Raw genomic sequence first — 27,214 nt, 5'->3', positions numbered from 1 at the left:
AAAAAAATGCAAAATGCCCGGCAAATGACATTGCACGACATGTTCAAGGACTAAAGTTAAAACTGTTTTTTTTCGAGATAAATTGCGTACATATCTGGAAGGCGTACTTAAACGGGTGCGTACTCAAGCGGGAGGCTACTGTACCAGTGGGCACGAACGTGTAGTTGAATTTCAGTTTTTTCAGCTTCGATTATCTGTTTAGTTCACGAATTGGAGCTACTTACATCAGTATATGCATCTGTTGAGCTCATGATTTGCATGCTTAAAGCTATACGTTTGTGGACTCGCAGAGCAGACGACGTTTCGCACAGCGATTTTGTCAACGTATCTCTCACAGAGAATGGCCAGATTACTATTATTCATTGCCGAGTAAGTGATTTTTGTTAAAGGCATTAGCTTCGTCGACTTAAATTGGTGGCAGATGTATTTTTTGCGTCGCTCCTGCTATGATATGTCACATGTCCCATTGGGACATTGCTTATCGATTAGGTGCATAACACAGTGCACAAATCATAGGCAGCATCTGTGGGGCTTCTGTAAGCTTTGGAGGTCACGGAGTTAATTAAAAACAAATATTTCTCGGAGTTAAGAAAACAAATATTTTGCACGCCTGCATTACGATACACTACCACAAAAATTGCTTTGTTACAGCACTGACCTATCGCAAATCAGCTCGGCCACTCTTTGTTACAATACGGAGGATTCAGTAGTTTGAGACCCATGATATTCCCTACGGAGCTTGGTCGTACAGCCCCGGGAGCGCAATGATTTATACCTAATATGTACAATAGTTAAGCACTTATGTGCACACATCTTGAACGTGTCGACTACGCAGCCCTATTGACACGCTTCGGCAGCCTCGGTCAGTAAGTCAATATTGACAGAATCCCGACAACATTTCGTGATCTTTATTTTGTTCATTAGAAGACGCATTCAATAACACCGGCGCCGTGGTCTTGGCAGACTACTTGGATACGATGTCTAATCTGTTTGTTATTGTCAACATTGATGAAACAGTTATGTTGATTAACTTTTAGTTGCAAGTTATATTGTCATCATGGCTCACTGAGGCACATTGTTTTGAGTTAAGATCCACGCTCTACAGGAACGGTTTGGTGGGCTGTGTTTAAGGTGATGGGAATCATCCTGAATATGACTATCCGCGGGCAGGTGGCGAGACAAAATCCTTCAACCGTGTTGTGGCAAATTTACTTCGAAGCACTTGTATGGTGAGACTGTGATGCTGTATCAAATTGCTCCCACTCATGGGTTTTGCAATTCAATACATACAGATACAGGATTTACACGTTTTCGTCATTCCCCGTCTTCGTTTTACTCCGCCACAAAGTAGCTCCGATCTTGGTTTGGTGTGTAGTTGATGATACGAATCGAGTCGCTAATATCAGTCCGGGTACTCTAAGAAGAGAAATCAGAGATCTAAAATTGCAATTCATTTGCCGAGCGCATGAAGCCATAGAGGATAGCCAAAATGTAAAGAAATTACAAGCAGATGCTTGAGACGGATGTATTCCACATGGATAGGTAGTGGGTTAAAGATTTACAGAAAGCGACTAATTCAACATGGCATGCAGTGTCTGCAGCCGTTTAAACTGAGATGTGCCATACTTCATCAGATTGTTTGCGGTTGGAGCCAGAAACGAGTTTAATATTTCTCTTGACGAGATTACAAACACACCCTGAATATGTCGAGCCGTATCTCGACCCGTTCATACGAGCCATTTGAAGGCAAGCGTTTTGTCAAAGACAAATTAAAGTCTTAGACATCCCTGTAACTGATGTATCATTTGCTCTAGAGCATAAATACGACTCTAAAGCTCTCACATGCATCAAATTCATCGATCGATTGCGTGATTCAGCAAGCCATCCGGAAAGCGGCTTATGCAAGTATCAGCGTTAATTGGGACAGTTATGTGCCACTAGCATCCAGAGTCAGCCGAGGGAGTATCGCCATCCTCCGGCTACATTTGATAAGCAGCAAAATTCTTCTATATCGTGCAGACAGTGGGTCGGTGGGTTTACTAGAGACAATCACAATATCTGGTGGAGTGGAAGAGCTATCCGTGCTCAAAGAACTTCTTAAGATCTAAGGTCTCGCTTTGGCAAAATTGCCGTGGTACCGTTGTTGCTACTGATTCGGTGTACCCTATGTCTAAACTTCATTGAGGAGACGATACGGAATAGCGCAACACGACACGCTTCCTACTTCGACTAATTCCCAAGGTAAGACTTAACCGGTAGCTGTCCACACAGCCTTTAAGAACAAGGAAGGTCGGCTACAACGATAATTAGAGGTGGTAAGCGCCCACATCAACACCATTTTGCTTTGTATCTGTAGAGTCAAACATCACGGAAAACAGTAGTAGGACGGCTAGTGTACAAAAGCTGGCTCGTAATCAGAATTCTGATTGGTTGACATGCATTCTTCACCCATTTTTCGAATGTAGTCATGTACGCATTGGTTCTTTCTCCAGCCTTCAGTTCCAGAAGAGGATCTAAGCGGAAGATATAGATTTGAACTCACCTCTTCTGCTTTAAGAGCACCAGACAGCTTTTGATCTATCAAAAAAATGCACTGAACTATACATATTTAGCAACCGGGCGTTTCTCGCCGGACCAAAACGCAGCATTCGAGAGTACCATGTACTCAGTTAAAGAGCAAAACGTGCGCTTGAAAGTCTCTTTGTAAAGCGTTGTGATCCGCAGAGCATGAGATCGTAAATACGATGTGATACAATCGATGGTGACTGTCTGAGCTTGCAGATCGGCAAGCTTAGCCCACTGAGTCAGGTCCATAGCAATAATGGCTAGTCTTAACCCGACATGAGTCTCGCGGTGAGATGTCGTATTATCTTCTCCGCTGGATACAAAAGCGGAGCGCACAACTCGTGCCGTAAAAAAACAGTTGAGGAAAGAAATCCTGGTGCGGCTAACCATCAAAAAGCTGGTACACGAGTATGCAGTCAAGAGGTCAAACTCATTCTTGGAACTTTGAATTAGCGCTCTGTCTTGATATATGACCAAACTTTTATGACACCAGTGAGATCCCTACCTTAATGAATAGCGGTATAGCGAGGTACGTCGCTATAAAGTCATACGTATATATTACCCTAGTGTAAAGATAAGATCAAAATCACAACTACGTGAACTACCATAATGGAGCATTATGATGAGTTCTCGTTCCTGATGAATCATATTGGAAGGAGAGATCCGTTGTTACTTGGGCTACTAGTCAACGCTATGCATTACGCTGGGTTTGACAGGAACAGATAGTATATTGAGAACGCTTATAGTGTAATTAACAATTCAAACTGTATATTGAGAGAAATGAGCTTTTTTCGAAAAAGACTCTCGGCTCTGCATCTAGGTGGTGCGTAGAAATTAATCATGTTTGGCAATTAACAAAGTCGTACACTAAGAGCTTCGCCTTTGCGAGGTTCCTTGCGAAAGTGTTGAAGTCAGATATCGAAATCCCGCTCGTTAGTAATTGATATATTTTATGAGGGTGCTGTGTTGCAATCGCATCACAAAATAAGGTAATTGTGGTGTTATAAACTCTAACTTACAAACACATGTCAATCGGCATCAAATTTTGACAAACACAAACAACAGAAACTACATGCTACCTATTCTACAAGGAATGCAAAAATAGTTCAGCATAAAAAACAATGTTATATAACGAAAGGGTCAAGCAAAGTATATAGTTGGCGAAGAGCAGCCACATTTGATCTGTGCATACGCTGAAAGCAGCCTCGGTAAGTCAGAACATTTGAAATTTGCTGACAGTGAACAATCATTGCTCGTCTGAAAAGTGATGCCCACACACTCATTATTTCGATTTTATTGCTCAATATCTTCATGCCATGGACATTGGCTGAATGAAATTGAATCAGGGATAATTCCAATATCCATTGTGCAACGGGATTGTCGTGCACGTTACAGCTATGAACCTTAACCCAGCGAGCCTACGTCGGTTAACACATAGAATATGACACGCAGAAGCGAAAAAATGGCTCTCATGTAACCGAAAGAACTTATTTGTCTAACTATCATAAAAGCGACATACACAAGTTTTTATTTTTTATGAAACTAATAGTGATTTTATCTGTTTGCTGTGCTCAAGAACAATTTTTCATGAAGTGCATGACGTGAGGCTAGAAGCACCCGTCTTTCATGGGCCCTCCTTCACGATGTCACATTGTCTTCATCAGCAGAAATGTTTTGGTATTTTTAAACTTCTCGTGAAGTTGCAATTGAGACTTCGCATCTAATACGCTGCAAACCCTCTTATCCCTTCCTACATCACGATATGAGCACACATAGATTCAATTTGAGTGTGCAATACAAGGCACTGTGCAAAAGTAAGCGCTGAATAAATCTCTTTTCTTCTCAAAACCTTCAGCTCTTAGAGCTTCCTCCTCCAATTGCTTGTTACAGCGCCTGTTTGAACAAGCACCGGTTGCCTTGTAGTTCGTCTTCCAATCGTGCTCCTGTGGATTAATGAGGCCTTAGGAAAGGCGCGAACACTTCTTCTGACGACCTACAAGCCAGTATCAGCGAAGGTCTTTATCGATTTGAATGATTTTAGCTACTCTCCCAGACCGAAATTGGCACCAAGATTCTCACTAAGAGATACACAGCCATTATAAGCACTCCACGAGCTTTGTGCCGTTTTTTAAGTCGAAGGTGATTCGATATTCCACCGCTGAAGAGTCGACAACGTCGGCTCGGGACCTAGAAAAGTTATGTACCTCAGCAAGCCAAGCTTAGCCGTCTATAAGCGCAAGAGTAGAAAGATCTTTTGCAGATCCCATTTGTTCATGATTATGGATTTAATCCATTAGAAGTTGTTTGCAGCGCCGTGGTGGAGCTCTTACGCATCTGCTTTCCGCCCAAACAGAGAGTATAATTAGCACTTCCAAGTCGTCTTGAAGCGCTTTCGATACACCCACCAGAAGTACCGCCTGTGTTTAGAGCCGCATTGGGCAGGTAATTTTGTATTCTTTTGAGGATCGTATCTTTTGCTTACAAGACACATCAAAAGCAGGCTTAAGAGTGCAACGTCGCTAATGTGTTACATGCGATTCCAAAGCACGACCCTGGCGCCTCAAAATTCTAATGCCAACAGTCGCACTCACCTCCATGATCTTGCTTACACATTTTCAATTATACACAAGCCTAGAAATCGCTCGCTAGTGTGGAGCGCTATGCGCTGATCGACCCTGCCACCGGGAAGATTAAGACAAAAAGTGCGTCAGGTCGTAAGGGGCATGGTTAGATCTCAGGCCCTCATGTTTCCCGGAGTACGGATGCTCTTCCACTCCAGCAAATATCGACTACAATTGTGCTGAGCTCGCCGGCCCTACGCCCACTTCATAATTATCTCTTGCTAAACGAGCAAATTCTGTAGAACATGATTTCCCTATCTATTACTTGTGTGCTCGTAAGGTTGTAACGGTATTTTGACTCTCTATCCAGGTTTTTCTGCGTGTGGTCGCTATTGAATGGGTTACTTTATACAATCTCTATGCTACATTATCGTACGGAGTACTTGCAGCGGCTCGGAACTACAAGGTACATGGTTCGTTTCGAATGGCAATTGCGAAAGAGACAAACTATGATGAAGCGAGCACCTTACACTGCTGGTCCAACATGTATAAGTAAGTGGGCACTTTTGTGCGTACATGCGAAACGTATCGGTGAATATAGCCCTCACCACATGCATCACCTCCGTTGGCCAGTTCAAAATTTAGACATTTTATTTATCAGCATGAACTTTAGCGTTCGGCTTTTGTGAGACGCCTTGGATATTATAAGTATTGTTGTCGTGATCGACCATCTGAGAAAACTGCCTCGCTTCATAGATGTCGGCAATACTGGTGCTGGTGATTGTATATTACTCGGCAAATTTTAGGCGCCATTTCAAGCCGGCGGTTATACTTCGCAGCAGTTTTATTTGAGCGTTGCTTAAAGTGCTGACACCAGATTGGACATGACCATGCGGTGACGGATGGTCAAACGCAACGCGTTACTCGTATAGTAAAGGATATCCTCCAAAGCGCTTGTCTGGAAAGGCCGAGGTGCTGGGGCAAACCTTGAAGGTTTCTGAATCTGCTTCTACTTATGCGGTACACCTTCATGTCATCCTATTCAAATGATATTCCGTTTTTCTTTGACACCACTACCAACTAACCCTGGTACAAGGGTGTGAAAGCTGTCAATTTAATTAAGATCGTCATTTTCAGTGAGGTTACAATTCGTTGCAGAATGACATTTTCTTTTTTCGACAATATTAAACTTTGTGCATCGAGCGTGACAGATTGTGAAGAAGCACACGGAGGCACCAAAGCCGAAACAAGGAACCCATAATTTACAGTGAATGGAAACCGTCCATTAGAATTTGCTAGCTGACCAACTCATGCAGTGCCTGTAGTCGAAAAGTCTCGGTGCGGTATCGCTATACTAGACATTTACGACCATTGCTAGAAAAAATTGAGCTACACTCCATAATCCGACGGGAATGCAGAGCATTTCGTGGTTTAAGTGGACTTATAAAACACAATATCCTATTACGAGCAAGTCAAATGCGAGAAATCCGCTGAAGGCTAATTCACGATTCAGCAATTCATGCTGAACTGCCTTCTGCTTTGAGCAATTCGTACAGCATGACTTAGATCCTCATCGTGAGGCACTACCGCACGTTGATCACTATTGAAATACAGCATACCTTTAAATTAGGCGCAGCAGTGCTACCAAACGCTTTGACAATGCAGTCTCTGGGCAAATATTTCAGCGACATAACGCGTGTTGTGTCTAACCATTACACTGTACGTACCGCTAACACCTTTGGGTGACGTCGCCATCGTAGTATGGGGCTGATCATAGTCGGGGCGATGCAAAAGAACATTCGCCATCACTTTTTGTTGGCCTTGTTAAAAAAAATTCTTAACAAGAACGGACAACAACATTGACGTTATCTGCGAGATGGCTGTTCGCAGTGGCACATGATCTGTATACCTTTATCATGATAATTGCACTATACTTGTGCAAATTGTTGGTCAGGCGGAGATACTTTCTGAAGTCCATTTGGGCCGTAATTACTAGCCAAACGACGTCTTTGTGGTTTTTGCCCGCAATCCATGTTTCTAAACGAAGCATTCCAGAAAGGTTTTCATCAGTGCCAAAGGCATGTGTGCATATGCTATAGAGTATGGTTTTTGCTCATTAACTCACGCACTGCTTCGAAGTTTTTGATGTGGTCCTCTACATCCAACTTTCCGTGCTTTGCCCGACCATGGACGAGTACATCGTTAAAATAGGCTTGTGCATAGCCATGATGTGGCCTGACCAGCTAAGTATCAGATATGTTGCTGGTACATTCGACAGTCCTTGTGACAAAGACAGCTACGCCCAGAGCGATCCGCTCGTGGTACTTACCGTAATAAAAGAGACATTACTAGCGGTCGAGGTATTCATCATTCAGACTGATAGCGCTGATAAAGCGCAGCCGATCGTACTGCTTTGTGGCAAATTCTTTATAAAATCGGGCGTTCGCAAGGGCTATCGCGGTTGCATTGTGCTTATCATAAGCAAGAACATTTCAACACCTGCTTATAATCTTTCTCACGCAGAAAGTAGGCACCAAATGGAGACGTTTCTCCCTCTTTGTAGTAGCGCCACATTGTTCCCTCGGTCACTGTCATTGGCTTGTGACGCAGCAGTTGAGTCCAGGATTCAAATCAATTTTATAACGCATTCACCCCCCGGGGCGACATGCAATGCGCGTCTCTTATCACCACAGTTTGCTATCAACTCAACAAGGGGTATGAAGGATCCGTGGGAACCTTGTGGATAGCTATCATACTCGTTGTAGTCATTTTTTGCTAGTGTCTTCAATATCCGACAGATCAACGGCTTTTTATTAGCTCATCTGCTCCTCTGATATCAATCGAGCTATTTCGGTGTTTTCCTTTCCTTTCATTTATTTGCAAAAATCTGCCAGGAACAGCTCAAAGTGGGCTTCGACCGGGTGTGGCCAAGAGAAACTTCAACTCTTCGGACTAATCGACCACTCCATTTACGAGTGAAAAATCATTGCCGCCGCTTAGCCATGCTGTTTCATCGCATTAAATGATGAGCCTGGCACAATTACTCAACAGTATCGATACACCGTAACAAGGACGAGCCGTACATTTTTACCCAATCGTATGACACTAAACTTGCAACCTTCACCACACACTTGCTCGTAGATGTCACCGTCTTTGGCACGGAGGCCGCGATGCACAGCTACTCTCCGCCAACACTCGCAAGGATAAACTAAATTACAGCTGTTACCAAAAGTCCTACACAAAAATCACTCTGGGGTCCACGGCATAGAGTCGATCATTTCTGTCTAGGCAGAGGTACACGATCACTTTTCACTGACATTTATTAAATTTGCGACTCACTGCCACCTCTGTCGAACGAGATCTGCTCGGAGCAATGAGAAACATATTTGCTCAATATTTCAGACAATCTCATGCCTTGCTTGAATTTGTTGTAACTTCATGCTCGCGTCAAGAGTGGAAAGGTAGAGGTGGATTCGTGATTCACCAAACCTTCTCCAGCAGAGAAATTTGTGGCACTGATTTTTTTAATTATATGTGACTTATGTCTCACACCTCGGATAATAACAACTTTTGAGAGCAAGAAAACGTTTAACAATGTCAACAGCCTCACATTGGCTTAGGGAATTTTGATGGAAACATATCCCCGTCGCAAGATTCATGGATACTGTAATCGTTTCCTCAATGGCTCCGCATACTGTGGAATATTTTTGACAGCAGCACGGCTTACATAATTGCAGAATATTTCTAAATATACCACAGCTTTTTGCGGCTTGACATAGCTCAGGACGTTGATGTAAACAGTCAGTTAGAAAAAAACTTTTTACTGTTGGCTTTGACAACCATAAATTACAAAAGAACTAGTTTTCCCTAAGTTTTAGCTGCCCTGGGCCTGCTGAGACTCGACATTTCCCGCGAAGAATTAGTCAGGCGACTTAACGTGGAAGGTTGACCCTTCATACCACTTAGTCAGGAGCAGCAGCGGGGCTGCCGTAGCTCTTTGCTTGGAGGTAGCCAAGCTAAGGCCACCGATCTTACGTCTATCCAATAACCAGATCGAGTGTAGCGGATCGCAATCCACTACTCAAAAGCCTTAACCACTCCGAACGCAGCCGATACGCTTTTCAAGAGATGCTATCAACCACGGATAGACCCTTCCTTTTTGGAGAGAAAAGTTTTGATAGCAATTGATTAAGACATGCCCCAGATGGGGATCAGCGCGGCGTGCTTGCAGTCGCTAAGTGAGCTGTCCGCGCGCAAGAATGAGCACTAATATATCGTAAAGGTATTTACAACATGAAAACATCCAAATCAGTAGATGTTCTTGTCTTTCCGACACAGAGACGGGAACTAGCGGGCTATGTCCAGAAGTTGGGAACTCCCATCACCCTAATGACGTCAGACCAACTCTTAGGGGCATCGACAATTCCTATCCTCACGTTGGTTCTTCGAACGGGTGCGGCTGGCATCGAGACCTTCCGTGTGCGTATTTGTTGCTGCTTACATAGAACTGGATGCTCATCATCGGCAGCCTCATCATGTGTGCCATCTGTGCTTCCACTTACACCTGGTCGAGTCATCTTTGCATGTTTCTCGCCAGTGCATTTTCAGTGTTGGTGAGGGCCTCTAGGCAAGTGAGTAACAAATCTGGTTCCTTGGGTCGTGAGCTCGATGATCTCATGGGATTAATAGCATACAAAAGTTTCTTTAGCCGATCGGGTACAGGATATCAAACAAACGTGTTGCATTCTCGCAGAAAGTACAATGCTCACATAAGTTGGTCGTGCGACTAACAACAAGTGCTGCCGGATACAAACAGATTTACCAATCACTTTGCACAGAGAAGGCTTCGACACAAAGATTCCGCACTAGCAAACATACAGAGGTTGGTTTCGTACGCCCCACCTAGGAGCGAACCCGAAGATTTCTACTGTAAGGAATTACCTGGGTTACCCAGGAAGGACATATCTTAGTTAGAATTCGCCCAAACTCATACTAACTGCTAATATCTTTATCAGATTCTGTCCGGACTTACGTTAAGGACATGCCTTCCCGAATCAGATATGTAACACAGAGTTCCAGATACCGGAGCTATGGAAGTCCTCCTTTTCTTACAATGATGTATAAGATGCATCTACACATTGATACAGTACGCACCCGTTATGACCAATTGTCAGAACACATCAGATTTCAGCACAGCTACTTTAATTTCACTTTCTCCGTGCCGCCCATTGCTACCTTGAATATGTCGGTATTTCGCCAGGCCAGTACGAAACTTACTTAAAAAGATGTGCCTTATAACCAGCAAATTGTGTACACTTACTTAATGATGTTGTGTGAATGTACGTTACATAGCCCTCACTGGTATCAAGAGATAGATCGGTCGGAATAATGCTACTGAGTTTACTGGCGTCGGCGTTGTGCCTAGCTGCTTCCAACGCGTTATATGCCGATCAGGCTGGTGAATTTGACTGGAGTCTAAAAAATTTGGGACGAATTCAGGCTGTAGCTTTCGGGGGATTTGTGGCACATGGGCCGCATTTAGTCGTGTCCAGAGGCACGACTAGAGCTGTGTACGTAGCATCGGACGAGCGGTCGCGAGCTCTAGCACGCTTAGACTCCAAAACTGGCGATATCCACTGGCGCCACGTATTTGCTGAAGGTGAGAAATCATATCTCAGCTTTATCTTCCTTCGGACGACGCATTGACTTGACGTGATATTTTGTTAAGGGGATACCATCAACGACATTCAGCTGACCAACTATGGACTACTATCAGTATCAGGGTACGTGGCGGGTTACTAACATTTTAGGAGAATTGTCTCTCACTTTTTTCTCACCGATATAGAGCCGGCCACAATTTGAGACTATGGGATCTTTCGACGGGTGTACTGTTATGGGATGAAGTGACTAGTGCGGGTTCAGCTCGGAAGAATGCTGTCTTTGGGGGTCTATTCGCACTAGATGTTGATCACTCGGTAGTACTGACGTCATCCAGTGTGGCTATGATTAGTGTCCAAGATGGTCAAGTGAAGGTGCAGACACTACCGGAAGATTTCACGAATGAAGCAGTGAAGACTGGAGTGCTGTCGTGGCAGATCAAATCGGACAATACAATGCTGTATGTGCTCGCCGGCAGTCAAATGTTGGAGGTTGAGCTTTCCTCAGGGCGCATTATAAACCATTTTAACCGTCCAGAGATCAAAGAGCAAGATAAGGGAGACTTGAAAGCTACGACTGTGCTGCGTCGTGACAGTGAGGAAGGCAAGACTATTGCGGTAACGCTAACTAAGGACAAGTTACTGCTGCAAGCCCTGGAGAGCACGAATGATGCGCCAGAGATTGCTTTGAGCTCGCTCGAATTAGATGGCGACCTGGTCATGGCGATCGACACGAGTATTTCAAATGCGTTGGTTCTCTGTTTGGACTCGGGAAAGCGTGCGATTCTAACAATCTCGAGTGCCTTTAACGTGGAGGTTGCTTCGATTGTGAGTGCTTACGGAGATTTAGTTGAGTCAGATACAGACGACGCTGTACTGTTCAATGCTTCTCCAATGGAGACAGGCAACGGGGTGAATATCGCGTCATTCACGTTACGAAAAAGCATTGCTTTGGTTTCGTGGAAGGTTGAGTTGAACTTGTCCCTTTTTGGTAGCGATGTTTCTCGTGCATTCATAGGCTGCCATGATGCGAAAAAAGATCTGGCTCCTCGTTGTCATGCTGTGCTTGTTTTGAAAGACGATGCTTTGCTTATGACATCGAATGACATGAAGACAAATGATGACAAGACGAATATTCAGTGGATGCGTGAAGAAGCTTTGGCCAACGTTAAATGTGTGCGCTGGATAACGCCAGCAGAGACGGAAATTGAGAAAACGGCGTTAACGCGAATCCCATCGTTTACAGAGGAACTGCAACTTGAAATGAAGCACCTACAGCAACTCGCAAGGAGGGTCATGACATTGTCCTTAACGCTTTTTGAAGATGATTCTACTCAACTTGGCGTGGACAGATCTCGTGTTGCGCGTAAGGAACCACCGAACGCACACTTATTCGGATTCTCTAAGTACATCATTGTATTAACTGAAAGTGGCAAGTTATTTGCGATTCGTGCTGAAGCTAGCACAGTGGCGTGGGTTGTATTCGTTGGTCCGGATTATCAACTCTTTGTGACGCGTGATCATCCGGCTCTTGGCTCAGGCGCTGAGTTGCTGCTAGTCTCCAGCTCGACAGATCTCATTTGGCTTGATGGTGACGATGGCCATCAGGTGGATACAGCTCAGGCCGGTGTTGCGTCTGGAGACTCGTGGGTGGTTCTTTTGCCCAAACGAAAGCATTTGGCTACAGATGAAGAGCTTGTTGCGCGCCGCAGTGTGGCTTTCATTGCAGAGAACACGCTCAAAGTATCGCTATATCCCAGAGAGACAGCAGGCTTCGTTCACCCGGAACTTCATCAATTCTTTTTCTACCGTTACGACAAAATATCTAACGCCTTTCGTGGGTATTACATCAAGAATGAAGGTGATGTCATGACGACTGACTATCGTGCACGAGAGTCCTGGTCGATTGTGCTTCCGCGTGATCAAGAGGTAATTGCGACTTCACACCATCACGATCATTCGGTGGTCGACTCCGCGGTGACCATTACAGGCGATGACTCGTTGCTGATAAAGTACCTTAACCCAAATCTGTTTGGCCTTGCTACGATTGCGACAGAAAACTCAAATGAAGCTCATAATTCAACCTCTGTGCTTTACGTGAGTCTGATCGATTCTGTGGCGGGGCGGATAATCCATCGTGTGCATCACGCAAACGCCTCGAGTCCTGTTCGCATGGTGCAAAGCGAGAATTGGTTAGTGTACTCGTTCTGGAATATTAAGGAGAAACGTACGGAGATGGTGTCTCTGTCTTTGTTTGAAGGTGCAGTGGGTATGCATTCGCTAAATCCGTGGAAGCGTCCATCGTGGCCGTCATCGCGATCGTCGTTCGACCCGAAAGCCCCATTTGTGCTTCAAAAGAGCTTTATCTATCCTACGAAGATCACAGTACGTGCTTATTTGATAAATTGGTTCTTGAATGTCGGCACTCATCAAAATTTCATCTTGTTTGTTTGTCAAAGTCACTTGGAGTGACGGTAACAGCTCATGGCATCACTCCGCAATCCATCCTGGTAGGAATGGAAACTGGCCAGATCTTTCAGTTGACTCGCAATCATATTGATCCGCGCCAACCGGAGAAGCCGCTTACAGCTGAAGAACAAGCAGAGGGCTTGATGATGTACTCGCCGTTGGTACCCGTTTACAACCGTCCACAAGCCATGCTGACGTACAACCAAACAGTGGAAAATGTAAATGCCATCAGCACAGCACCCGCCGAGCTCGAGTCGACAACGCTTGTCTTCGCGCATGGTCTTGACATGTTCTACGTTCGCATGGCGCCTGCCAAATCGTTTGATCTGCTCCCGTCCGACTTTAAGCACGAGATGCTTATCCTGCTTTGTTTAACGTTCCTCGTAGTAACATTCGGTACAAAGACACTCGCACAACGCAAAGCGCTGCAGGCTGCTTGGAAGTAATCGTACAGTTTGGTATGCCAGTAAATAGAAAGCAGTAAAAAAAACTTGCAATTTGCTGATCCCTACAGTAAGATTCTTATTTAGATGCCAAGTGATAGCCATTGTAAATGCTGCAGCTCTTATGCAAGAGATTCATTAATGGCCACTAGCAGAACTTCGGAAAGACCAGTGGTTGGGACGACGGCCATCCAGACGTGCTTTACGATCAGCCCGCTGAAGCACCTCTAGCTTCACCTTCCACTCTTGCGATTCGTCCAGGTCTCCGACCGCCAGATAGTGCAGATCCTCGCGATGTCGCGAGTCAGAGGCCAAAATTCTGTCTTCTGGATACGGCACCATGAAGCCGCTATGATGCTTGTTAATGCTCCAATACGTCGTATAGCCGAAGACGAGGTCATGCAGCCACGATCCAGAAACATCACAGATCTCCCGCGCTGGAGATACAGAAGTGTCCATGATGACACCACGCAGTGAGTCAGTGGGTGTCTTCGAGCTCGAGAACATGCCGCCCATGCCCGACTTTGCATCTGGGTTTAAGCGTAGCTCGCACTGTAATTGATTCTTCTTGTCTTCGAACATCATGTTGCCCATAATGTCGACGGTACGGTCTCCCCACAGCAAGCCACCGATCTGCAAGTAAGGCAAGTTGTATTCAATAGTTGTTCCGGGAAGGCTCTCGGAGTCAGGGAATGTCACTCGTACAGGACCCTTGTTAGTGTTAAGCATTGCATTCGATTTGACGCTCATGCTAGCGTGCCACAACACAAATCCAGCAATCGAATACTTCTCACCAGTAAATTGGAAATTGCTAATAGGTGGGTGGTGGCTCGTGTGCTCGCAGCTCACATCAGTGCCATCGTTCAGCTCAGCCTGAAACGTTTCCCCCAAAATCGGATTAAATGGCTTCAGCTGTCCAATACTGTGATGCAAACCAGCCACAGCAAATGTAATGACGTACTTAAAGCGCTCCAGCGCATCGTCTTGTGTAAATGCAGCATTCAGGAATGTCGGCGCGTACAACATAAGGTCGCACACCCGTTCCAAGTTCGTTCGAGGCTCAAAAATACGCACAGGTAGTGACAAACTCACTGCTGATTTGCCTTCTAAAATTTTTGCTCCAGCCGATTTGATTACATCTTTTACCACACCGCCCTGCTTCTTGGCAATTTCTTTATCGATGAGTTTGAGACCACCACTGGGTAACGGTATCATACCGCGCATGTATGACTTTGGGTGGAAAATAGCTGATGATTCATCATCTGCAATACCTCCCAAACCACTTCCGTCGCTATTGTCTTCAATCCCATTGCTTCGAGTGTCGAACGCTCCTTCTTCATCCTCGTCAATATCACCGCCAAATCCGAGCTCAGATCCACACAACTGTGCCTGGTTGACATACTCACTGAGAACTGACACACAATCCAAGCGAGACAGTAAATAGTGTTGACGCGTCCTGGGTCCCACCCAACCCTTCATATCCAAATCGGTCACGTAAGTTGCTAGTGTACCGCGTCCTGAATCAACAGGCTGAAGTAGCCAGCCACTGAGACCAACATGTGCACGCACTGAGCCCGAGATCACGGGCTTCAACTCGTTCACGACTGACTTTTCTAAAATAAGCACAACTGACTGACCCATCTCAGCCTCGGACTTGTCTTCACTCATCTCTTGCGACTCTGGTACAGCAGATTCGCGCACATGACGAAGAAGAAGTAAATCACGTGGAGTCGTCAACGCACTGTAGTCTACACTACACATAATGGCACCGATGGCTGCTGCATACACCATGGCCGATATAGTTGACTCCCACGTTGAAGAGCTTGAAAAGATGGCAGCACACAATGCACAAGCTGCTGCTACCACATGAGGCGCCACGAATGGCTTTGTGCATTGAATTTGCGAAAAACTGCCGCTGGATAGGTATATTAAATCAGTAGCATCGTCAAACGTGGCGACATGGGCTGAATATGGGAAGTGCATGTCCCACTCGGCTCGACGCGCGTGGTCTGACAGCAGAATGGCGGCAACTTCGGATGATATGGGCAGCACGATACTGGCGCGTGCATACTCTTTTCCCGAGTTTGAGTCGGTCCCGAGACTGCGCAACACTCCATTGACTGCGCCAATTGGACGAAACGTTACGTGATGACGCGCCGAAGACGAATTTGTTGCGTTGTTGCTGCAAAGGAGCGCTTCGAGCACGTCTAGACCATGAGATAGCTCGTTTTCCAGCGAAATGGTCGTCGGTAAATGTTGTGTCTTGCTTCGATGAGCACGGTGGTGATGCGCATGAAGAGACGGTGCGGGAGTGCGAAGGGAATTGTTTATCGCCGACGGAGCCGATGTTATTCTTGTCGTACGCTTTGTATCATCATTAGAAACTGTTGGAGCACTAGATATGGCTGCGGAGGACGCTGATTTAAGCGCTACAGTGCGAGTTTGAGAAGGTCCTAATGACGTTGCACGTTTCAAATGCAAACGACCGTCCTCGTCATCAGAAGAAGACGGTGCGGCCTGACTTCTGTGCTGTCTCCCTTTATTCTGAGACGCTTCCGTAGCACTGAGCTCAGTTGTGGCATTGTTGACACGTGCTACAGCTACTTGAAGAACGTCCAGCCACTGAGTCACAACGATGCCTTCTTCTGCCGATAAACAGTACATTATACCAGTGGCCGGGTCTGTTAGGTAGATACGAGGCGAGTTCCACGTTTCGCTTAATCCACCATCCTGCACAGTGCACCCTTCCAACGGAATTACGGCGTTAGGCCTACGATCCTTTCTCGAAATGTAGTATGAAAGTGTTCGTCCATCACAAACAAACCAGCGGCGCTTCCATCCTTTCAACCGTTGACCTTTTTTCTGAAGAAAACCTTCTTTCATGTACCGTGGGTCGTACTCGGGCATGGCCTCTAAAGGTACCCGTTCAGGCCACTAAGAAAGGAATGATAAGATTGTGAGATTTACTAGTATCACGTCAAAAAGTCTTTAGACGTACGTCGTTGCTAACAAGATCATTAAAGCGCTGCTGCGCGTCCTGAAGTGCCTGCATCGCTCGGTCTCGCTTGCGTTCACGAGCGACTGCCCCGACGTCGCTTCCGTGTATGTGGCCGTTCTGGTCCTTCGTGGTGGGCGTCTGCGCCTAAGAAATTTGCGTACCGCGCCGTAGCAGGGAAAGAGGCGGAGTGACGCGAAAGCGTTAAGAGTGCGGAGTAGGCCACAGCAAATCCTGTCCGACGTAAAGAGTCCTGTGTTGGATCGTGATGGCCTTGTTTTGCACTTTTTGTCCTTTTGTGTATTCGATGAAAGAGGTTTAAGGAGTCTTCAAGAGCTCATATTCTATCGATATACATTTCTGAAGATATATAGTGTCATGTGCTTAGAGGCTGGAGTTGAAGAGGCACGACGTATCACAGATATTAACTGCGAGACACCAACGCTGTTGTAACTACAAGACGTTGATCTCGCTGATCCGTCAATAAACGAGAAGATACAAGTCAACATCACAAAGTATGAGCACCGCCACATATCAGGTCCATTGCATTTATATACTTTCCACAAAGCCTGTAAATTTGAACCGTAGTGCTTGTAGACGCCTGACTCGAAAAAGGAAGAATTTCGGAAGTATTTGGAGAAGAGCGGCGTTGTGGATGCACTTACTAAAGTATTAGTGGGTCTATATGAAGAATCGGATAAGCCACCAAATGCTGTGGACTACGTCAAGCGCTTCATGGGTGCCCCAACAGGCATCGACGTCGACGCGTTGCGAGCCGAAAACGAAGAGCTCAAGAAGAAAAATGCAGAGCTTATTCAGACGATTGAGGAGCTAAACAAACGCGTAAGAAGATCTATGCTAGATGATGCAACGTTGATTTGAATTCACTGGTTGTTTGTATTCCTAGCTTACAACGGAAGAAGAGGAGGAATCCTAATGAACTGGTAGATTTGAGCAAAGCCCGCTGCGATTGTATATGTTTGACTGATTGCTTATCTCATCAATGCACTCTCCACTACAATTACAGCATAATTCTTGATTAGCTATTGTCTAGCACTTACGTACACTGCGCCAAAAGCTCCGTAATGTTGTTTTGCACCGACTGTTTTTGGCGGTTGAGATAATTTTTTCGCGCCTCAAGGGACGACATTTGCTCGTTCAAGAGCTTATTTTCATTCGTCACAGACGCAGCATTCTCGTCATGACCAGTTTGCATAAACATCTTGCCGATGCTGCGATATGTCTTAATGCCCTCAGGCAAATCAATTAGTTCCCGCTCCACAAGCGCTAAACGCTTCTTTTGTCGAGAAAATGCCGCTAGCTTCGCCTCAATCTGATCCGATTCATGCTGAATCTTTTGAAATTGTGGCTGAAGTTCCTGCAACTCTTTAGCGACGTGCGCTGGTACCTGTCGACTAACACCCTGTGGCGAAGAAGTGCTCGAGAGCGTGACTTCTTCATTCAGCTGGCGCAACAACTTCTTGATACCCGGGACTTTATCTGGGTTTGAAGCTGCAGTCAGCGCTATCTTGAGCGTCTCAATTGCCTCTTTCTTTCGGCCAAGTTGTTGCTGTGCATTAGCTAGGCGATGGTAGCCTTTGGCAAATGTAGGGTTCCGCTTAACACATTCCTGAGCATCCTTCTCAGCCAGCTCCCAATTACCCATGGCGCCGTATGCGGCACTGCGATTGGAGTAATAAACATAATTGTTTGAATTCAAGCGGATGGCCTGTAACAGTCAAAAATCCTTAGGTTATCATTGTTGATAATCGCTCTCGTGACAAACACACCTCGGAGTAACACTCGACAGCTTTGCTGAAGTTCTTGTGATTAAACTCTTCATTACCGAGACTGGTGGATCGATAGGTAGGAAGCAAAGAAGTTAAATAGATGATGAATTAATGAAATACAAAGTCACGCACGTCTTCTGCACTTCAGCGTCGTCCTCGGAGCTCATAGCGAAAAATCTCCACAAAAAGTAAATATATCGGTATTTGCAACACAAATACCGGCTCAATCTATCAGGATCAAGATTTCCAAAAGTTTCTTACTTGACAAAACAGAAGTCTTGAGGTAGCTTTTAGCCATGCGCCTTTAGCTACGTATAGTATTCTATGGTGAGCACGCTTCCGCAGAAAAGGCGAGTCAACAAACGCACAGTAGACAGAACGACTTGGGATCAACAAAATGAGGCACTTTATTTGAATAAAGTGAGTAATCAATTCAAATGTAAACTCCCTTTGAGCAAAAAGACGTGCGTGAGCTGCGATGGGCATTTTAATACGAAAAATCTGATGCTATTGAAGCAGTACTTAGAAATGGTGTAGATAAGCCTCCCAGGAATCCCGCAAGCTCAGAAGCGTTGTTGCAGCGGAGCTGCCGTAGCTCTTGCGCTTGGAGAAAACTTAGTTAAGGTCGGCGACCTTCGTTCTATACTTAGAACTAGTACAAGTGTAGCGAATTGCAATTCGCTTACTCCAACAGTCCTACAACCGTATCCCAAGGCTAAGTAACTCTTCCGTTTAAAATGTATTTTGCGGCAAAGCCGTCTATATCTAAATCTATAGGCTTTCTGTCTACAAAGTAAAACCAAATTCAATGTTAAAGTACTGGCTGTTCCAGCCACGTACTGATATCTACTTCAAATTTAGCCGCACCATTGTGTGGTCACACCATCGTGTGTAACCCACACCATCTTGTGTGACCCCGTTATACTCTCCCCATCAAGATTGTGAACATCTATAGCTCACATTCAACTGTCGCCTCGAACGAGACTCGCGTGTCGAAGACACCACAACATCAACAGGACCTTTTGACATCTGTCTGCTCAATGGACGCTGTATCGAAGACACGGAAGACCCAGCCTCGCTGTTCCCGAGAACGCCCACGGGCAGAGCCCTACATCGACTCCTGCACGCGGTGCAACTTCAGACAGCGCAACGCGCCCGCCACTAGCGATGATTTACCTCGTCGAAGATTTGGAGGAAGTTGATCACAAGTCGGACACTCCTTTACCGGGATGAGAAGAAAAAGAGGGCGAGGTGCCCCAGCGCCGCGACGTGAGACCTGCTCGAACCTTACGGACGCCGTGTCCCTTCTTCGAGCACTGGACATTCGATGAAAGTGGTATCATTACCAATCACCTTGACGGGGCACAGAAGCAGCAGTTGGAGGCTGCCCGCAGGGCGGCTCTCTAGCGCTCGGATCCGCGGTCAATTTTTGACCCTCGTGTGGAATACGGCTTCCGCCGGCGGATCCCGCGGCAAAAGCAAAGGACGCGATCACATGATTGCTGGGAGTCTATGTGGTCGGGCTCTAGGCAAAAACTCAAGCTGAGCTTGGGTAACTTTCTGTCGCTGTGGGTTGCAAGTCACTTGGTACATGAATGTTCACCATGTCCAATTGCCATTGCAATCCCTTCCTATGTATGTGACCTTGACGAACGAAAAGCTCTCCGGGCTCGCTTATTGGTACATCAAGAAATCCCAATCGATAGGTTCCACACTTGATAAAGTGCTCAAAGATGAGGCGCTCCTGTCCCCACGATGCGGACGATATCTGTAGTACTCGCCCATTAAGAACCGCTGAAGATGATGAGAAGCTCTTTGAGCGATGGGTGCAGCGGCACCGGGAATTTTCTCGCTGTTTACCTTACAGCGAAGCCACATGGAAGTGGACATGCGCATAGAGCGCCATCTCCGAATTTGAGTTTGCCATCCTCAAGATGCGACGCCGACTTCCTGCGTAGTATCGCCCTACGACACATGGAATTATCCGTCACGCTCACGCAAACTTTGTGGTCTCTCAGACGGGTGAGAATGTAACCGCAGCAGCTCAAGGCCATAGCTTGAGCTCAGCCCATGGCCCTTCGGCTTCCCTGGCTAATGCCAAGAAGCTTGGTGCGTACGACGACACGGAATGTCATCATCCCTCTGATCACAAGCGTTCGTGACATCGGGGCAGTCTTGCCGAAGTGGCACTTTAAACTCCCACGAGGTTAAACCCTGGCTACGACGTCGAAGCACTGGGTCGATCGCCGTCCGGCGACTTGCGATGCTCTTCAAGCTCTTAAGGACGAAGTTCGTCGCAATCGGGACTCCGTTGAGGTTCGTGCTGGGGTCGCATACCGCTGGGCGGAAGACGTCAAGTGCTTGGAGCACGTTGGGCACCGGCTGCCTCACGTTGAGGAATATCGCATTCTGTCGGAGCGACTCCTAGCCGTTGAGCAGACGAATGCGTCGATTCATGCGATGGTGGAGCTCCTTGCGCCGTTGGAAACGTAAATTGTTGCACTCCGTGCTCAGAACAAGATGCTGGTATCGCTTCTGGGTGATCGAGCGTCTGTTGGCGCCGCTTCGGCACCAACGCTTCCGCGTTTACTTGTGCCGGATCCGGGTACGGCTTGAGCAAGCCCACATGATACACCTGGTGAGAGCGCACCCGTTTCGGAAAGTTTAGGGTATACACAAGGCCACGCTTGGCCACAACTTGAAAGGTCCGAAAAACCGTGGACGGAGCTTCGTCATAGACAGCAGAAATTGTATGTGTAGGGAGGTTCTTTGAAGTTTATAAAAACCAGGTCCCGGACCTCAACGTTTCTAACATCGCCTCTACCTCTTCTGTCTGCATGCATGTCGTAGCTTTCGGCCATCTCATCCCAAACGTGCCGTAAGACACTCAGTCTGGTAGTCAGGAAGTCATGGACTTCTTTACGGACAGTGAGAAGGCTGACATCAGCTAGCCGCTTGGAAATTCCTCTCCCACCAAACCCTGAACCATAGGATGTCGGCGTCGGCGGGTCGCGAGGATGAACGATCCCGTCCGCGTAGAAAAATGCACTGCATTGTTCAGAGCGAACTCTACCAGTGGTAGCATGGCACTCAGCACCGTGGAGTCACTGCGGAGACACTGCAAAGAACGTACTCGAGTACGCGATGCACGCGCTCATTTTGACCATCGGTCTGCGGATGATCCGCTAGTTGACATCTCGAGCTTGGTGCGCAGCACCTTAAAAGTTCGTCGACCAAAACTCACCAGTGAAGTTTGGGTCTCTGTCAGAGACAATTGACTCTGGGAGTCCATGTTGTCGAAAGACACGATCTACTCGCAGCGTCGCGGTACCGACACCGTCGATGGTGCCCGCACCGCCGCAAGATGGACCATCTTGTTACAACGGTCGACGAAGACCACGACACCGGTGTTGCCCGCCGAATCTTCGGCAGGCCAAACACAAAGTTCATACGCATGGACTGCCAACACTCGGAGAGGGTATCACCCTTTTACACATCTCGCACATGCGCACACAGGTGCGCGTCCATTTGAACAGCTTGGACCACCAGTAGTGGCAACTTGTAACGGGACTACACGTACCCTTGTATCGTAGGGTGGGTCACACAAGATGGTGTGACCGTACAAAGATGTGGGTAACACAAGTCGGTGTAAGCACACAATGTTGTGGCTGCACCGCAACAAGAAGCCACTACGTGGCGGGACTGCCAGTAGCAATGTTTTACTTTTCAATCAGAAACGCCTAAATTTTTAGATATAGGCGGCTCTGCCGCAAATAATTACAGCTTCAATCTTGAACGGGAGATTAATTTTCCTTTGTGAGAGTTTTGGGTACTCTAAGAGGTAGCGGATCGCGTCCGCCATACTCGTTCTAGTTCTGGTTCTGGTATGGAACGTAATGTTGGTGATCTTAGCTTAACGTCCTCTAGGCAAAGGACTAAGGCAGCCCCGCCGCATAACTCATAAACTAGTAGGTCTTTTACGACCAAGATGACCCCGGAATGGGGTGTCGTGGGCCTCATAGAGGATACAATATTTCAAATCCTCATCGTGAGGAGCCACAATTCGTGGCACATTTTTGTCAAATCGGTACCAGTCCATTATACAATGATTTTCGGTGCAACCGTGCACGCAGTCGCGACGACAGCTTCTTTTCCGAGATTCCGAACTTCTTGCTCCCGAGGTAATGTAGCAGCGCAACGCACATATCATCGCCTGCGTATGCGGCGCGGGTCAAATATGTTATGGACGACGTCATCGTTGTGACATGAGCAAGCTCATAATCTGGTCTACGTGATAACGCGTCAGCCAAAGCATTACTCGTTCCGGCCTAAACTTCACCTCGACGTTTTTTTCTGCAAAGAAGGACAGCCATCTGGCCATCCTCCGCGAGAGGTGAGGTGACTGAGTCGCAGTGCGTAGTGATGCATGATCTGTGTAGATCACGAACGGCTTGGAGCCAAGCAGGTAAGTTCTGAGCTTGACAAGTGCATTTTTCATCGCAAGTAATTCCTTGTCGTGAATAAGGTAGTTCTTTTCGGTAAGCTTGAGCGGGCAAGATTCGAGCGCGATCACCTGATCTTGCCCCTCGGCGTCGGGTTGCAGCAGTGCACAGCCGATGCCAAAGTCCAAAGCATCACAAATGACTTTAAAAGGACGATCGGAGTCTGGAGATGCCAGTATTTGTGCATGAAAGAGGCTGTCTTTGACCCTGACAATAGCATCCTGACGCTCGGTGTCTCAACACCATTCCGGATCCTTCTTAAGGAGATTCGACAATGGCCGAGCCGTTTCCGTATAATTCGCGCTATACTTGTGCAGGTAGGTGGCGAGGCCAAGCCACTCGCGCAAGTTCTTTTGGATCTTTGGAACCGGCCAGTCCACAGTGGCCTTGACCTCAGCGGGATCCGCTCGGATGCCACGCTTCCCAATGAAGCACCCGGTCTCTTCAGCCCCAAAGATGAACTTATCTGCATAAAGCATACATCTTATTCGCGCGCATGCACCCGAGCACCGCTTTAAATGGACGATGTGGTTTTCCTTATCTGTCTTCCCGCGCCTCGCACGATTGTGGACGAATATGTTTGTGCATACACCCAGTAAGGTTGGAACAACTGCGTCACAAAACGATTAATGTTGCTGGTGCATTTGATAGCCCTTGGGGCATCACCAGCGCATCCCGCTCGGAGAACTCACCACTGTCAGCGAAATATTTACTCATGAGCAATTGGTAATACCCATCAACCAAGTCGCGTGCACTGTACTTTGAACAACCAACGATATTGTTCTGGTGAACATCCTTTCTAGGAAACGGCGTCTGTGCCGGAATAGTTCAAGCGTTTATGTTATTGTAAGCGTGAACGATACGCCACTTGCTATTCGGCTTCCGGACACAAAACGTGGGTGCCGAATGGGAGGACTTGCTCTCAAACATCATTCCTGCGTCTTGCTTCGCACGGAAAAAGGCGTCAATGACGTCGCACTGCTCCCTGGGCATGATTTAGTCCTCGGACCAGGTCGATCTCATTTCGCACACAATGACCACCTCGGCTAAAAGGCACCGCCAAACTCTTCGAAGGACATCTCGTCCAGCTCAAGAAGAGCATCCACCGCGGGAATAGCATCAAGAGCGACGTTGCCGTCTTCCTCTCCCATCACGCTGACAAGGCTGTTTAGCATTGCGCTATCGTCTACGGTATCCACACCCTGGGTCATGGTCGTTGCCCTACGCTTTGCAGATAACACACGGCATCGCCGTCTCTCCGTTTTACGTCCCGTCGAGACCAGAGAAAACACGCACTCAGCGTCGTCCAGTGTCCTCACTCCTGCTCTATCGAAACTTTGATGTTGTAAATAACATTCGACGAAGAGTTGTTATTTTCGCAGTCTCCGTCCTGTGGATAAAGTGCCGCTCCACGCGCATCACAAGGGCCTTGCCCAAGATACCTTGGACCTCGTCCGACCATGCCACTCTTGGCATGCAACAACTGCTTCGCAACGTGAGCAGTGCTCAGTGGGTTACGTGTCACTCCACGTTCAGCCCGCGAGCCATGCTCGGGACTCTTGTCCAAAACGCCTTTGGTGCTCGACAACTTGGATACTACAATGCACATTGACCATCCCGGTCCAGTGCCCGCGCCAATAGCGCTTCTGATTCTTAGCAAATGTGGGTCTATGAATCACCAAAGCTCCACCAGGAGTAGCGACTAAGGTCTTCGACCTGCAATGGATCCAAGGCTCATGGTGATTCAACCATGCCATACCAAGGATAAGGTCATACCTTGCATCTAATTCTAAGACTAAGCAGTGTATTATCAAAGTCAAGAAACTTGACATTGAGACCACAGGGACCCTCAGCACTGTGACACAAGTCGCCGTCGCCAGGCGAACAGTGACGGTGTCACTCAAATGCGCTTTCAGGGCTTCAGGATACAGCTGACTTCCTTCGATCGTGGAGCGTCGAGCATAATTACCCGACGCCCGTAATCGATAAGGATCTTCCATGGCTTCTCAGAGCCCTTCACGGTCGCTTTTACTACCAGCAAGCCCGGCTTGCATACACTTTCCGTGTTCAAGAGCACGGAGCTCTTCGAGGCTGGGCCGTGCGCCTACTGGGTTTTCTCGTTTTTCCGCGACAAACCAGACTGGTTAAAAGCGGGAAGTCGACGTCGATTTGATGAACCTTTACGAGCCTTGCGCAGGGGACAACCAGTCCGAAGGTAACGGGTGTCTCCACAGACAAAACACCGTCGGGTATTTAAACGCTGCAGGGCAGCTCGGAGCTCTCCCTCCTCTTACTCAGCGTAGCTAATATCCATTGGTTCAGGCCCGCTCGACGATCTCTGACGGTGTGCATCCCAACCAAGTTGTGCCGACTAAAAGTTGGATTCGGCATATAATACCACATTTATCGCTTCTTCATAAGAAGACGGATGCACACGAAAGACTTTCATTTGGCCACGCTAGTGCGAAGGCCCTCCATAAGGATGGGCACTGTGACCGCCTTGGGGAGAGGATCGGCTGCCATGCCGGCAAGGAAAGTTCGCAACTTCTGAACAAAGTCTTCCAATTCCTTCTTGCCCTGTCGAGCGGCAAGGAAACGCGATCGCACGCGATATGGCTGGTTAAGCGGCGAGAACCCTAGCAAAAACTGTGGCTGCAGCTGCTTTCAGGAGAAGGACGCCGTGCAAACCAAAGTACCGCACGTGAGTGCTCATTCTCGTGATCGGCCTCTGAGCTTGGAGCTAGCTAGCTCCACTTGCTGTTGCCTCTCTCACCAAAGACAGGAGATTCTCTCAATCGATACTCTCGAAGGTCTTAACGCTCACCATGATCAGCCTGCGTCGGAAGGAGTCATCCGTCGTCGACGGTGCCGTCATGGACGTTATTGACGCCGACAGCTTCTGCTGTAGGTGCTTTAGCAGAGCGTTTTTACACCACGAAAACGCCTCAAGGCACGCGTTATGGCCTCGGGCCCTTGCGCAACTAGGTGCCCTACGCCCTCAGGGCATAGCGGGGACATCAGCTTATTAAGCCCGTCCTGTATGCCCTAAGGCAAGAAGGAGTATTCCTTTATCCTCTCAGAGGATCAGTCGTAACAACTCAGGCGTAGACAGACTACGAGTGCTACCTAGTGCGGCGGGGTTGCCGTAGCTCTTTGCTAAGAGGAAGCTAAGCTTAGGTCACCGACCTTACGTTCTATACCAGAACCTGTACGAGTGTAGCGGATCGCAATCCGCTACCTCCATGAGTACCCCAATACTTTATCCAAGGCAAATATACCCTTACGTTCAAAATTGACGCTTTATTTATATCTAAGACCTTAGGTTTCCCTAATTAATTAGTAAAACCTGATTAGTATGCATAACTACTGGCAGTCCCTTACGGTGTAGCCACACCATTGCATGATTACACCCACTTGTATAATTCAGACCTTTGTATGGCCACATCATCTTGTGTGATCCACCCTTTCATACCAAGGTACGTGTAACCCAGTTACAGGCACATTCAGATGCTAAGTGGGCAGCGATACCGATGACAGACGTTTGAGAAGCAGGCACGCTATTGGTGTTCAAGTCAATACACCAGCTCAGTGGAGGTTGAATTTATAGCTGTCAGCCGTTGAGCTCACGAAGTTCTCTGGATGCGTGCGATGCCTAAAGATAAGAGTCGCGAGCAAGAAGAAGGATCACAAGTTTGGGAAGATTACACGAGAAGCGATCAGATTAGCCAACGACGCCGGATAGCATGCTTGAACGAGGCACGTGAACATAAAGCAGCAATTTATCCGCGAGAATGTGCGAGAAAGAAGTTTGGCGATCAATTAGATCGACACGAAGCGTCAGCTTGCAGAAATGCTGACAAAGGCACTCAAAACCAAAAAATTTGCGTTTATACGCGAGGCAGCTAATGTCAAGACTAATCCAATGCCAAGGATCAACAAGCAGTAATGACGAGTGTATGTTGAGATTACGCCGCTTAACACTGCGATATGTATATTTTACATGCATTATTATTACACTTTGTTCGTAACCCAGAACACCCTAGTTGACGGGTTACATGAGAGTGACCCGTCACTCTCCCAAGGGAGCTGTGGTGTGGCATACACCACAGTTACTAGATGGGTACATGGCTTGAGAGTCATGTAATAGAGAGTGACCCGTCAAGGGAGCTGAGAAAACATTAAGGAACACCTATAAATATATTCAGTCTTAAAACTACCTAAATTTGGTTAAT

The 27,214-nt window shown here is 47.0% G+C and overlaps 5 protein-coding genes across 5 annotated transcripts; 2 read left to right on the top strand and 3 right to left on the bottom strand.

Annotated features, from left to right (window-relative positions):
* Nucleotides 1-2,598: 2,598 nt before the first annotated feature.
* On the bottom strand, nucleotides 2,599-2,955 carry PHALS_09731 (uncharacterized protein; the record flags this gene model as incomplete). The annotated part of the gene is made up of 1 exon (XM_024725040.1): nucleotides 2,599-2,955. One exon carries the CDS (start codon nucleotides 2,953-2,955, stop codon nucleotides 2,599-2,601), a length of 357 nt encoding a protein of 118 aa, XP_024575856.1.
* A 7,413-nt stretch (nucleotides 2,956-10,368) lies between these two features.
* On the top strand, nucleotides 10,369-13,793 carry PHALS_09730 (er membrane protein complex subunit partial; the record flags this gene model as incomplete). Its single annotated transcript, XM_024725039.1, has 8 exons — nucleotides 10,369-10,390; nucleotides 10,479-10,487; nucleotides 10,552-10,785; nucleotides 10,855-10,909; nucleotides 10,972-13,168; nucleotides 13,243-13,571; nucleotides 13,640-13,710; nucleotides 13,771-13,793. 8 exons carry the CDS (start codon nucleotides 10,369-10,371, stop codon nucleotides 13,791-13,793), a joined length of 2,940 nt encoding a protein of 979 aa, XP_024575855.1.
* A 40-nt stretch (nucleotides 13,794-13,833) lies between these two features.
* On the bottom strand, nucleotides 13,834-16,747 carry PHALS_09729 (oxysterol binding family protein; the record flags this gene model as incomplete). Its single annotated transcript, XM_024725038.1, has 2 exons — nucleotides 13,834-16,629; nucleotides 16,694-16,747. The coding sequence occupies 2 exons, from the start codon at nucleotides 16,745-16,747 to the stop codon at nucleotides 13,834-13,836; spliced, it is 2,850 nt and encodes a 949-aa protein (XP_024575854.1).
* A 460-nt stretch (nucleotides 16,748-17,207) lies between these two features.
* PHALS_09728 (c-myc-binding) lies at nucleotides 17,208-17,627 on the top strand (the record flags this gene model as incomplete). The annotated part of the gene is made up of 3 exons (XM_024725036.1): nucleotides 17,208-17,228; nucleotides 17,288-17,533; nucleotides 17,598-17,627. 3 exons carry the CDS (start codon nucleotides 17,208-17,210, stop codon nucleotides 17,625-17,627), a joined length of 297 nt encoding a protein of 98 aa, XP_024575853.1.
* Nucleotides 17,628-17,747: 120 nt separating this feature from the next.
* Nucleotides 17,748-18,647, bottom strand: PHALS_09727 (small glutamine rich tetratricopeptide repeat-containing partial; the record flags this gene model as incomplete). The annotated part of the gene is made up of 3 exons (XM_024725035.1): nucleotides 17,748-18,419; nucleotides 18,481-18,541; nucleotides 18,613-18,647. The coding sequence occupies 3 exons, from the start codon at nucleotides 18,645-18,647 to the stop codon at nucleotides 17,748-17,750; spliced, it is 768 nt and encodes a 255-aa protein (XP_024575852.1).
* Between the last annotated feature and the right edge of the window lie 8,567 nt (nucleotides 18,648-27,214).

This window comes from Plasmopara halstedii, assembly GCF_900000015.1.
Source record: "Plasmopara halstedii genome assembly, contig: Scaffold_430, whole genome shotgun sequence".
NCBI classification, from domain to species: Eukaryota; Oomycota; class Peronosporomycetes; order Peronosporales; family Peronosporaceae; genus Plasmopara; species Plasmopara halstedii.
This window is presented reverse-complemented; position numbering and strand designations above follow the sequence as displayed.